The sequence below is a fragment of the Juglans regia genome, chromosome 12, assembly GCF_001411555.2.
Source record: "Juglans regia cultivar Chandler chromosome 12, Walnut 2.0, whole genome shotgun sequence".
Taxonomy (NCBI): Eukaryota; Viridiplantae; Streptophyta; class Magnoliopsida; order Fagales; family Juglandaceae; genus Juglans; species Juglans regia.
Window position 1 is genome coordinate 22,233,245 of NC_049912.1, and position 12,827 is coordinate 22,246,071.

The window sequence follows — 12,827 nt, forward strand, 5'->3', positions numbered from 1 at the left end:
TAATTTAATTTAATTAATTGAGTAGTTGGTGGGACTCAATTCTAGGCGAGAACAGTGAATGGTACTGCTCCTGTCGACGGCTAGGGTTAGGTTCTACGGTGAGAATAAAAGCCACGGAAGCCTGCGGTTGACGTAGCAAACTCCATGTACACGTGGCACATCTTATGGATTTCGTGATAGCGAAGTGATTTTTTTTTTTTTGTTTTTTTTTTTTTTTGGGAGCTTTTTTTGCCATAAGTTGCGAGGGAATGAAAACACTCCTTGCAAGAGCGACAAAGGGAGGCAAAAGGGTTCCCTTTATGGTGGGTCAACAATTTCCCCGTGGGCCACCTTCTCTGATGCAGACTCACTAGTCTCTCCCAAATCTAGCTATTTTTTTTAATGGATCAAATTGAGTTTATTTTAATATTTAAAATATATTATAAAATATTTATTTTAAGTTTTCCTTACATTTTAACTAATTTTTTTTATCCTATAAATTATCTTGAAAAATACATTACAATTTTAAAATTGAGGGGTAATTACTGAAAGGAACTTATAATAATTTTAATAATCTATTTTGTGATATATAAAAGAATGTCCGATAATCTAAAAAGATTATAAAATATATTTTACCGGTAACTTTTTTTAGCGGCATCGTAAATTTCCCTTTTTCTCGGTAATAAAAGATATTTACTGGCTTGTGAGAGGAAAGTGGGAAGGGTAGCCAATCAGAAGATCCAAGGTGACGAATAAAGCAAGAGACCGGATTAAAACGTGTCTTTTTCATGGGTTGACACGTAAAGACAATGACGTTGCCACGCTTTACAATTTTATGGAGCCCAGTAGTACTACTAAAATACAAATGTGCACTCCGCCATAAGCGCGTGGAGTACAACCAGGAACACAGCGGGGACCCACACCTCTCGGAAGTTCCATGACCGTGACTCGAGTTCTCTCCCAATCTCGGCCGTCAGATGTGATAAGCCAACGGCTGGGATCAACAGGGAGGGCCGCTTGGTTCGGTGCCAGCACGGACTTTGCTCGATCGTTGGAATCTGGTCCCGGTGGTGGGTTCGTTACGTTCGTATGCTTTAATAGAGTCTGTCTCCACGTAGGATAAATCGAACGGCAGATAAAACTCATGCCACAGGGTAATGGTTAAATATGGTACGTCCGATGGCAATTTGTATCCTTTCCAGGTGGTCCCACGAGTCAATTGCCGAAAATATTTTTGTGATTCAATATAATAAATAAATAAACATCCTTAATAATTGTGAACGGGGGAAGTGGGAACCGGAAAAAAGAATTTTGACCGGTTGGGGGGAACGATATTTTCTGCGGTCACCTAGATTCCTTGTGAACGTCATATTGCTTTTACCAAGGTCTCTCTGGAACCGGCGACAGCCGGTCACGACATCTCATGGGGAAATTCCAGCGCCTTCCCATAACAATGTTTCTGGCTCTAAATTTATTATTATTATTATTATTATTTGGTTTAAAATATTCATACCAAATCGGCAGTGAAGTTAAAGTAAACATGGAAGCTTGGGGAGGAAGAAATGACACTGACACGTGGCAGTAATAGCGGAAAATGTTTAAGCGCCCTCCGAGAGAAATGAGTTGGACGATGGAGATTATGCCATGTTGGTTTTAGCGACTTAGAACCGCTGGATATGTTGTGGAGTGAACGGCTAAGATGGAAGTATGTACTGCTGTGTGTGAATCCTGGTCGTTGACGGGGATCTGTAGTGGGTTTGGCTGAGAGTGAAATAGCGAGATGATGATATTATGAGATTAGACCACAAAGTGAAGACAGAAAGGTTGGGAAGAGAGAGAGGAGAGGGGCAACGGAGAGTGGGAGCACACAGAGAGTGAAAGAAGAAAGATAAACTAAAACTGAGATTTTTCTCTGCCTCCGCTAATACGTGGATGAGACAGATCTTCGACTCTAGTGAATACGCTTGCCGCCGGAGAAGCTCGCTACCTGAAATTTTCACTGGCCGCAACTCCATTTTCGGAGAATTATGGTCGGTTTCTCTTGATGAGCTACCGGATTAATCTTTTGGATGTAGCTGATTTGACAAAAGCAGATCGAAGCAGAGATGGATAGGAATAGAGAACAGAGAAGGGCAACCATGGCGGCTACGAATGGTTTATCCAGGCGTAGGCATAGAAATAGCAGTCTCAGAGACTCCCCAGGTGTGTAAATTTCTATTAGATCTAACGCTTCTCACCAATAACCACTTCTTCGACTTTGTTTTCGCTGATTTTTAGTGGCTTTTTGTCTTTTGTGGTGCACGTTTTGCAGAGGAAGACGGGCCGGTGGAGCTGCAAGAGACAGCGAGGCTAAGAGATCGAGGAAGCGGAAAGAAAGATCGTGATCGGGACCGTGACCGAGACCGAGACCGCGATAGGGATAGGCTGAGCCGTAGCAAGAGGAGAAGAGGCGATAGATTATTGCACGGGACCAACAGAGATGATGGTGGCGAGGAGAGCTCGGAGGAGAGCGTGAATGACGAAGAAGAAGACGAGGATGACGACGGAGCCGCGTCCATCAGGATGCTTCCGCCGAACCCCGCACCGTTATCTTCGTCAACATCGATACCCAATCATCGGAAAAGCTTTCCTCCTCCGGCCAAAGTTTTTAGAGCAGCGCCGACTTGGAAGGCCGCCGACGAGATGATTGGCGTTTCGGTTCCTAGAAAAGCACGGTCAGGTAAGCTGTGGAGGAGAAGGATAGCGTTCTGGATTTTACCATGTTTTTGCTGAAAAATCTTCAACTTTGTGGATATCCGATTTTGATGTTTGTTTTGTTTTGTTCTGATTTTTTTTTTTTCCCAGCATCTACGAAGAGGTCGCACGAATGTTGGGCGGGTAGTGGCAGCGTTGGTGGGGAGCAAATTAACCGGCAGGCGTCAACATCGCCGGTGAGACCAGGCCTAGTTTCAATGGCGGCGGCCGCGTCGCCGCCTCCGGCCTCGCCGTCTTCTTCCAATGCTTCGGGGCGGAAGAAGATGGTGAGTCCTGGTTTTGCAATTTTTAATTTCAATTCCATATGTATGTTTTCCTTGAAGTTTGTGGTTAAGTAACGAGGTTCTCTGCTGTTGTAGAAGCCCAATGGACCGAAACTGCGGCCGCCGAAATCGTCTTCCAAGCCTTCGTCGTCAGCTCAGGATGAGATCGAGATAGAGATAGCCGAGGTGTTGTACGGAATGGGAAGGCAGTCCCAGGGCCATCCCAAGCAGGAAATCTTGGCAACCGATTCTCTGAAGTTCGAACCCAGAGACGCCAATAGATCCTTCTGTGATGCTAAACCAATGGTCTCATCGCCGATTTCGAGCTCAACGTCTGCTGTACCTCAGTCATCGTCCATTTTGCCTCAGAATTGTGGCTCTTCTATCACTCCAATGTCCACCGTCGGTGGGTAGTGTGGACCTTTAGGGCTCACTGATATTGTATTTCTTCAATACTAATTTTCATTGTTTTTGCAAGGCTGAAATTCTGTTTTTCCTCGACTGACAAAATTGGTGTCTTTGACTCATAACAGTAGCACCAAAGAGGAAAAAACCGCGACCAGTCAAGTACGACGACGAGAACTCTTCGATTTTCACGGTCAGGAGCAGTCCCATTTCGTCCACCACGAAAGCCGAGACTGATAAGCCGACGAACATTGAAACTTCATTATCCTCTAACTTGGAGAAGAACTCGGGATCCACAGCTGAAAATGGTGGACTTTTGTACGATTTGGCCAATCCCGAAGCCGTTCCGGCCTCCGATGCGCAACGGGAGTTGACTGTTAAGCAGGAAAGCAATTATACATCGGATTCGAAGCTTTTGACCGAAGAGTCGGAGGATAAGGATGCGGGGGTGAGTAAGGAGGAACCTAGTCAGACGCCCAGGAAGGAATCTCCTGTGCTTAGATTGGATGATAATCGAGAAGATGCGATGGCGAATAAAGCGTGAGCATCTCAGATTTTTTTTCTTCTTTAGAACTTGTCAATTAAGCTGTGAAATGATATCTGATTGATTTTGGCGGGTTTGTGCAGGAATTCGACGATCTCTGAGATTGAGGGCCACAAAGAAAAGTTGCAGATAGATCTGATGGTAATGATCTTGTTGACGGCCTCCTCTCCTTGAGTCTTCACCAAAATTTTAATACCATTTAAAATTATTTTTGTCTTTTACTGAGTTGGGTTGGATTTGCAGGCTCCTCCCCCACTTCCGTTGAGAGCATCACCGGAAAGAGACAGTGAGACTGAGTTTGTGGCCGTAGATCCTAAATCTATGGTCGCAAATGCGGATACGGTGAGTGGGCCAGCCTGTGTCGCTTTTATCATTTTCCTCTCTCTCTCTCTCTCTCTGGTATTTATTGTTTTGGGCAGAATTTCATATGTTAACGTTTTGATCTAATTGGACGTGCAGGAAATTAAGAAGGAAGATGAGAAGGCAGTTAAAATAGGAAAGGAAGAGGCCGTGAATGTAGAAAACGAAAGGGCGAAAACTGTGGCAGCGGTAGAAACTGAATCTCAAAAGCCGGTTGATGGGCATGAGAGGAACATCGACCTCCAGCTGGACTTGGAGAAGACCGATAGAGATAGCGGCACCGCTAGTGTAAGCGGCAACAACAAGGTACACCATCATGTTCAGAAACACCACCAGCAGCAGTCACAGCATGCTATCACCGAAAGATCTGGTACTTCGCCTTATATTTTCTCTTTGCTTTACTGTTCTCCTGGAACATCCTCATGGCCTAATTGGGTTTCTGATTTTAATTTATTTTTCTCGTCTTTTCTGTCTGGCAGCCCAAACGAGCTCTCTACCTTTGCCAATGCCTGTTCCTGGCTGGCCGGGCGGTCTTCCTCACATGGGGTACGCTCGGGTTAATTTGTTTGTGTGGTCCTTGATCTTTCAGTTATTCGCGGTATGCCAGTGCTTTTGATAATCTTCTCCGGGGAAATGACACTTTTCTCTTCAGCAGATATATGGCACCTCTGCAGGGAGTTCTATCCGTGGATGGGAGCACCGTATCTCCTGCTGCTATACAAGTGAGTCTATACCACTTGGGTTATGTTTTTGGATATTCAATTCACCTTTTTCTTTGTGCTAATGAAGTTTCCAACTTTTGCAGCCACCACAGTTGCTTTTTGCTCAACCTAGGCCTAAGAGGTGTGCAACGCATTATTACATTGCTCGGAATATAATGTATCACCAGCAACTTGCGAGGATGAATCCTTTCTGGCCTGCCTCAGCTGGGTCTGCATCACTCTATGGCGCCAAGCCCGGCAATCTTAATTTGGCGCCTTCAGCAGAATTGCATGGAAACATTCCTGGTAGGGGTGTGAACTCCGCCCAAGACAAGGGGCAGGGTATTGCTGTGTATCCTGGTCATACCGGGAAGGATAAAGGTTCTCAAGCAGCAGCCAACATTGTGGATGCTGCCCAGAGAAAGCAAATGTTGATTCAGCAAGCTATGCCTCCTGGAGCACCAAGTAATATCTTGGTACGTTTATGTTTTGTGTGTACTTGCTATACAATTGTTTTTGCAACTTTTGTTGATAGTTTCTGAGTTTGTTGTGTATTGAATTGCAGCATACCCCTGCTTTCATTTTCCCCCTGACTCAGCAGCAGCCTGCAGGGGCAGCTGCTCCTGTCCGATCTGGCCCTGTAAAGTCTCATGTTGCTGGTAGTGTTGCTTCGTCAAGTGCATCTAGTTCTGCTCCAGTGAGTGCCCCAGCAACTGCGGCAGCTCCAGCAATGAGCTTCAACTACCCAAGTATGCCTGGAAACGAAACTCAGTATTTGGCAATTTTGCAGAACAATGCTTATACATTTCCACTTCCTGCTCATGTTGGAGCACCGCCAGCTTATAGAGGAACCCATGCACAGGCAATGCCATTCTTCAATGGGTCCTTCTATTCTTCTCAAATGCTCCATCCTGCACAAATTCTTCATCATCATCAGCAGCAGCAGCAGCAACAGCAACCACCTGCTCAGTCACAGCAAAGTCTACAACAAACTCATCAGAATGCAAGCATTGCCAGTGGTTCCTCGACTTCTCAGAGGCACTTGCAGAATCAGCAGCAGAGAGCACATGGGAATGGCGTCAACGGTGGTAGTGGAACTTTACAAGGGTTTCCTGCCCCCAAAAACCAATCTTCACAGCTGCAGCAGCAGCGGCAGCATGTACCTCACCAGCCTCGCCAACTTGAGTCTGAGATGGGTGGGGAAGATAGCCCGTCGACTGCCGATAGCCGTGTTACTCGTGCAAACATTGCTGATAGCCGTCTTTATAGCCAGAATTTTGCAGTACAGATGCACCCTCCAAACTTTGCTTTAATGAATCCTGCAGCAATGGGCTGTGCTGGTGTTACAAGCGGTGGCAGTACTGAGAAAAAACAGCAGCAGCAGCCACAACAGCCGGGCTCAAAGCCGGGAGTGGAACCTGTACCCTCTCAAGCTTTTGCAATGTCTTTTGCTTCCATTAATGGTGCTACTAGCACTCCTGCACTGGGCATTACATCGATTGCCCAGAGTCAAGCTTTTCTTCAGAGCCTTGGATGGCAGCCATGCACGGGGAGGGGAGACTCATCCTCCCCTGAGATGTCAAGGCAAGGTTATCAGAATATGGCTGCCGCCACTCAAGTGGCACAGCAGAAGAAAAATTTCCGTGCTTCTGAAGAAGGGAAAACTGGAGGCGGTGATTCTTCTAATGTGGAAGAAGAAAGAAAGGCCATGCCGGGAAAGGTTCCAGTGCCAGTTGGACAGTCTATTGCCTTCTCCAGGCAAGATTTGACTGATACCTCAGTTAACACCGTAAAGGGTAACAACGTTGTTGATAGTTCAGCTCGAGCTCTTAATCTTGGGTCTGCTCCTAGCAGGAGTTCTGGTCCTGTTATGCCTGCTGCTATCAGCACCGTCAATGCTCCTGGTTCCCAACAGCAACTGCACCGGAATCAGCAGATGCTACAACTTCAGAAGCAGAATCAATTCGCTGTAGCAGCAGCAGCAGCCACTGCTGCTCGAAGCAAAACTCCAGCGAGTAATGGAAGTGTTTACTCAGATCACCTCCCTTCACCTGTGGCCGCGAAGTTTACTAACTCACTCTCTTCTTTTCCCCAAAACCTTGTCCAAACGAGCAACAACACCCCAGCTCAGTCTCCTCAGTGGAAGAATCCTATACGTACAACCACTTCACAAGTTCCTTCTCCGTCTGTATCCTCTTCAACCTCCTCATCCCTTAAAAACCTTACTCAACAGCAAGGTAGAAACCAACAAAGCCACACGCAAATTTCTTTTGGAGCTAGTGCAAAACCATCAACAATAGCACAAGGGCAACAACCTTCCAACGGCAACCAGTCCGCATCTCCTCAGGTAATGGTTGGTTCACCCACAACTTCCTCGATGTCAAAGGGTGCTGGTGGAAGCCCAAGGACTACTGCTTCCTCTTCCACAGCCAACAAAGCTGGCCCAGGTTCTATGCTGTCATCAACGCAGGCCAAGGACTCAACATCGGTGCCCATGCGAAAGTCATCGCCAGTTGGGGGGAGGAATGTTCCTTCAATCCTTGGAAATTCCCATGTTGCCTCTACCTCGGGCAATTCAACTAGGCCTCAATTGCTACAACAGCAGCCACAGCAGTTACCAAAGCAAACAATGCAATCCCAGCTTTTCTTCTGTAATCCCTACATGCAAGCACCAACCAGCACAATCTCTGCATCAGCTGCTGGTGGCTATAATCTTCTAAGAAACCGCCGTGAGCAACAGCAGCAGTCACAGGGGTCATCGGGTACATCCTCAACTGGGATGTTGTCGTTGTGCCCTCCAGTTACACTTGCGAACATTAACACCTCTAATCCTGGAAAGGCAGTTGCTGCTGCTACAGCTGCTAGCCACATGAAGGGTGGCGGCTTACCCTCGCAGGGTATCCTCCACGTTACCCAGTTTGGTGCTGCACAGTCCTCCGGGAATCAGCATCAGCTTTTACCCTCTGGCTTCTCCTATGTTCATGCTATTCCCACACCGGTTCAGGTGAAGCCAGTAGAGCAGAAGCAACCTGCTGGTGAGTGAAATTCCCTTGGTGCTTTACATTGCAACGCTCCCATATGGGAGAAGTGAGCGTGAATTATGAAAAAATGTTCAATTTGAGGCTTAGTTTGTGCGAAGGAGGTTTCTTGCGTAAGTTCATTTGCATACCTTCTCTCAGCCTGAGAAGAAATGGAAGATGGTAACATTCGAGGAATCACGGCTGTGGAAGGCAATGCCCAGAGTCGGAACCCACAATTTTGGGTAGTTGAGCCGAGTGGGGAAGATGGTTCCATGTTGCATTTGCTCGGGATGTATGTCTATTCATGTGTGCACACTTCTTGTTCATATTTTGACGGGATTGATCCTGGATTATAATTAGAAATTTATATTGATTCTAATTGGGATGATGACATTGGAGGATGCTGGGGAAAAGGAGGGGGTGGATCGATGTTTCATTTCGTTGGAAAGATGAGGGAGAAATGGCGTGGAAGATGGAGAGGAAGGCAAGACCAACTCTTTCTCTTCTTTTGGGGCTGTAATGGAGTTCCGTTTTGCTTTAAGATTATTTCCGTTTGTTTCTCGGGTATTAGTTTTCCAGGGAAACCCGCAAAACAGTAATCTTTTTGACGTGTATATATGTCTGGCACATAAAACAGTAGTCCTCAATTTTTTATTTAAATCTTTGAGCCAATCTTTGTTGTCTTGCATGTGCTGCTGCTGCTGCTCCTATATCTGGAACCTTTATTCCCTTTATGCGCTCACGACGATGCTATTTTTTCTTAACCCATGTGCGCGTGAGAGAGAGAGAGAGAGAGAGATACGTCTATTTGCGGAGCTGTCAACAATGGAAAGAAGATACCGAGAGATTTGTGACCTTTGCCGCTGGCTTTGTTATATATAATATTTAAAAAAAAAAAGAAAGATAAGTGCACAGTGAAAAGTTGTTTCGTATTTGAATGAATAAGCTCTATTTTGGAGTCTTGCTTGTCTTTATATGGAGAGTTGGGCGTGGGCCATACTCTGTCTTTCCAGTCTGCATAGTGTATGTAGTAGTATTTGGATAACTACTATACTCAATACTCCCTTTGAAAAAATACAAAGTAGGTTGTTGGAAAAGGCCTCCCTCCTCTTTGTTGTCAGCATCATCGTACACGTGGCTCATACCCATTTTTGCAGATGTAATATGACTTAATTCTTTGGATTGAATATTATTCCCTAATTATTTTACAGACTAATTAAAATATATAACATTGGTCTAAACTCAAAAAGTCCACTTCCAATTTTGCTGTTCCTTGTGGTGGTCCAACCTCAAAGTTACAGTTCTTAGATTTTGGACCCCACTCTCCTCCCTAACTCAGATCGGTTTGAACTTGTACCTTCCAGAACACTACTCAAAGTAAAAAGGACTGAACTTCTGACATCCTCTGCCTTTATCCTTTGTAAATAAATTTATTTTTTTATTTATGCTGTGTAAACGTGTAATAAAAGATGTTCTGCTTAAGCATTCATCTTCAACCACACACGTGTTTGCACTCTCCTCTAATTTCCATTCCATTTACCGTCCAGTGTTTGAAGAAAAAGGGCAGCAGCCTCAGTTCATGAACCTAAAGAGTTGCATAGAATCATTGATCCAAGAAAATTAAATTGCTCAACTTGATGGAATATGGAGGAAATGAGAGTATTGGGACGGTTCCAACTTCCAAGTCACAGATCTTCCACTTTCACTTTGATTTCGATTTCTCATTCTCTCTCGCTTTTGATGATCAGAAAGACAAAATGTAATTTTTTTTTTCTTTCTTTATGTTGCTTTTCGTTTTCTTTTTCCCTATCTTTTTCGTGAAGATGGGACCCACAAAGGGAATCGATTTTTACGAAATGGGCATGGGCATGGCTTTGTCAACACATTAGTCTAATATAATATTCCAGCAACTCAAAAATGGATGAACACATCTATAAAGTAGTCAGGTTATATCACTTGGTGTTGACCCCACAATCACCGTCTATGACCCCAACATGCCAACAAACCCCATACCCACCTCCATTTTTCCTGTTCCCAACGCTTAAACCACCTTATAAAATACGATATTGCTGGTGGTCCAGGCCTAGGCCGGCCGTCACTCCAATAATGTTTCGAGGATTCATATCTCTCCCGATGAATTTGATATATATATATATATATATATATATATATATACTTTGGATAAAACTTCTTTTAATTATTTATAGTCACAACAACATCACTATTAATCTATTTGCAAATCTGTTACACATCAAATACACTCCGACACATCAACCAAGATAAACAAATATTTGTATTTTTCAAATTTTCTAATGACCGACATGCGAGTATATAGGTGACCTAATTGGAGGGCCCCTCGGGGGATTCAGTGATCTTTAGGCAAATCTGTCGAGGTAGGGGTGGGGGCATTTGTTCCCGGTGGACATTGATCAAATGATGCGATTGGAGAAGGTAACAAGGGAGCAAAAGCCTTGCCAACAGTGTTGCAACAATGTTTTTTTTTTTCATGAAAACGAAAGGCCATGTTAGCTAGGGAGCTCCATGCATGCGCAATATGTCATGCTTTTTTTTTTTTTTTTTTTTTTTTTATGGGTCTCCTAATTGTTTATATTATGGTAGTTGAGAAATGTCAAATCTCGAAAATTTCAAATATTTATATTGTGGCCCCTCCCCATGAAGTCATGAAAGTTCCCTTACAACCGATCACCTATGGCGATTTATGATTCGTAAACTGGCTTTTTCAAATGATATTATCTGAGAAAAATAGAATGGGCTGGGGAGAACCTGATCAGCACAATTCATCACCTTGTTATCAAATAAACGCCAAAAGCACACAAGATGATCATGAGAATAAAGAGAAGATCAGAAAGAGCTAAAAACACGGACATGTCTTCACTGTTCAAAAAATCTTAATTCGAACGCAGTTCATATCGAAGAACATACCATCAAAAGTTGAGAAAACGCATAGTAAATACAGGAAGTAGTTTAGTATTGCCCATCATATATCCATGCACGCATACATCCTCAATACCCAACGCTGCCATTGCCAATCATTGCATCTTTTCGTCATCGATGTCATTCCACTCATCGATCCTACTCTGCCTTCTTTCTGATCCCAAGTACTCTTTGATCGATGTTGGAAATAGAGCTCAACAGGATTGCACCCTGTCGTTTAACTTCGCTGGTCGGAACTAGGTTGCCTGGGGATGACCGGAAGTGGCCGGTAGCTAGCAGAGTCTGTGGAACAAGCTCTGCCTACACCGGCTTTTCCTTTCAACATCCTAGAGACGACTACTGACTGACTGACTGACTTAAATTTCTCAGAGAAAATGGCTCTATAGGGAAGGGATTTATTGTTGGGTGAGGTCCATCTACTCCTTTAGTTAACTGATGAAATCCGGCAAACATCTTGTCAATGTCAGAGATTTTAATTCTTCTTTGCACCACTACCATACTTTTTGAACGGTAGTTGGATAAACTATTATTCTTATTTTTTAGTTAATCGACATATTTTTTTAAAAAATAATTAAACTAAAAAAATCACTTAAATTATACCACATTAATAAATAAACTAAAAATTAAAAAATAATATTATATTTTTTATCAGCATTGTTGTTTGTTTGAGCTTGACTCTTGAGCCTTGATGGCAAATTCTATTTTATTTTTTTATTTCAGGATTTTTATGTGATAGCACTTGATTTTGATCTTTAACTTATTGGGCTTTTGGGGGCCAACCATTGATCAAGAGTAGGAAGTGGAAGGGACCCAACCCGCCACCTAATTTGGTTTTTAAATCAAAGCAAGTTAATGAATTGCACTTTGACGTGTCTTTTCAAACTTAAATTAGACAGGCGGGAAACTTTTATTTGGTTTCCTTAATCCTCCTTGTCTATGTTCAACTCAACTAATGCGGTCAATAAATTAGACAGGCGGAAATGATTTCAAGGTTGTTGCCAATTAATTACTCCTATTTTATTTTATTTTTAATTTATAAGGAGAAAAAACATAAATAGATAGAGTAATGTTAAAGATAGTTTGAAGTTGTGTAAATTTTTTTTTTAATTTCTTTTAAAAAGAGTTCATCGTTAAAAAGAAATATTTTTTTATATATTTTTTAGAATTTTTTATAAGGGTGTGCACAATTTAAATATAATTTCTTAAATAAATATATATATATTTTTTTTTTGACCACCATCCAAGCATTTACCAGCCAAAAAGTCCAAATTGGAGAAGCGTGGGTGGTGGGGAAAAGATCGTAGGGCCCACAGTTACATAACTGTGTCCAGAAAACTGACAACAATGTTACAAACAAGATCACAACCGGAAGATGGGGTCCACCCCCATCACCCACGTCAATTGTGTCGGTCCTTTCCAAAATCCCACGAGCCCCCTCACCACGCCGACATGTGTCTTTACGTCTGCCACGTTTTCCTTTCACTTTGGCTTGGATCTTCAGTACTTCACGTCCCATGATTTACGCACAATATTTTTATAATATTTTATATAATTATGTTTTAAATTAAAAATATTTTTATAAATTAAAAATATTTTATATAAATAAAAATATTATATATAAAAATAAAGAGTCAGAAAGCATTTTTAGATCTTATGCCATTGACCGAATATTGTAAGAATAAAATCCATCTGAAAAAACTGGAATTTCTAATATATTTTCTATGAATAAATCATAAGATTACATTTTACGTAATTTTAATTTATGTTTTTATTATTCTAATAAATATATATTCGGCGCCGCCCACTATTTACGATGGGGCCCACTACCACGTTGTTGGAGGATTAG

At 42.8% G+C, this 12,827-nt stretch overlaps 1 protein-coding gene across 4 annotated transcripts; it reads left to right on the top strand.

Annotated features, from left to right (window-relative positions):
• The first annotated feature begins 1,786 nt into the window (after positions 1 to 1,786).
• LOC109005855 (protein TIME FOR COFFEE-like) lies at positions 1,787 to 8,698 on the top strand. Of its 4 annotated transcripts, none has more exons than XM_018984920.2 (12): positions 1,787 to 2,181; positions 2,291 to 2,698; positions 2,824 to 2,999; positions 3,093 to 3,402; positions 3,530 to 3,941; positions 4,029 to 4,086; positions 4,189 to 4,287; positions 4,405 to 4,675; positions 4,785 to 4,851; positions 4,958 to 5,027; positions 5,111 to 5,482; positions 5,572 to 8,698. In XM_018984920.2, the coding sequence occupies exons 1-12, from the start codon at positions 2,085 to 2,087 to the stop codon at positions 8,047 to 8,049; spliced, it is 4,818 nt and encodes a 1,605-aa protein (XP_018840465.1). In that variant the 5' UTR covers positions 1,787 to 2,084; the 3' UTR covers positions 8,050 to 8,698. The 4 variants fall into 4 exon arrangements, with proteins under 4 accessions (XP_018840465.1, XP_018840466.1, XP_018840469.1 ...); XM_018984921.2 differs by having other exon boundaries at positions 4,961 to 5,027; XM_018984924.2 differs by having other exon boundaries at positions 2,824 to 2,909.
• The last annotated feature ends 4,129 nt before the right edge of the window (positions 8,699 to 12,827 follow it).

Excerpts from the sequence above, each read along its gene's own strand:
- LOC109005855 (XM_018984920.2), top strand. The coding sequence starts at position 2,085 with ATGGATAGGAATAGAGAACAGAGAAGGGCAACCATGGCGGCTACGAAT. Across the intron at positions 2,182-2,290 it reads CAGTCTCAGAGACTCCCCAG|AGGAAGACGGGCCGGTGGAG; the intron begins GTGTGTAAATTT and ends CACGTTTTGCAG. Across the intron at positions 2,699-2,823 it reads TCCTAGAAAAGCACGGTCAG|CATCTACGAAGAGGTCGCAC; the intron begins GTAAGCTGTGGA and ends TTTTTTTCCCAG.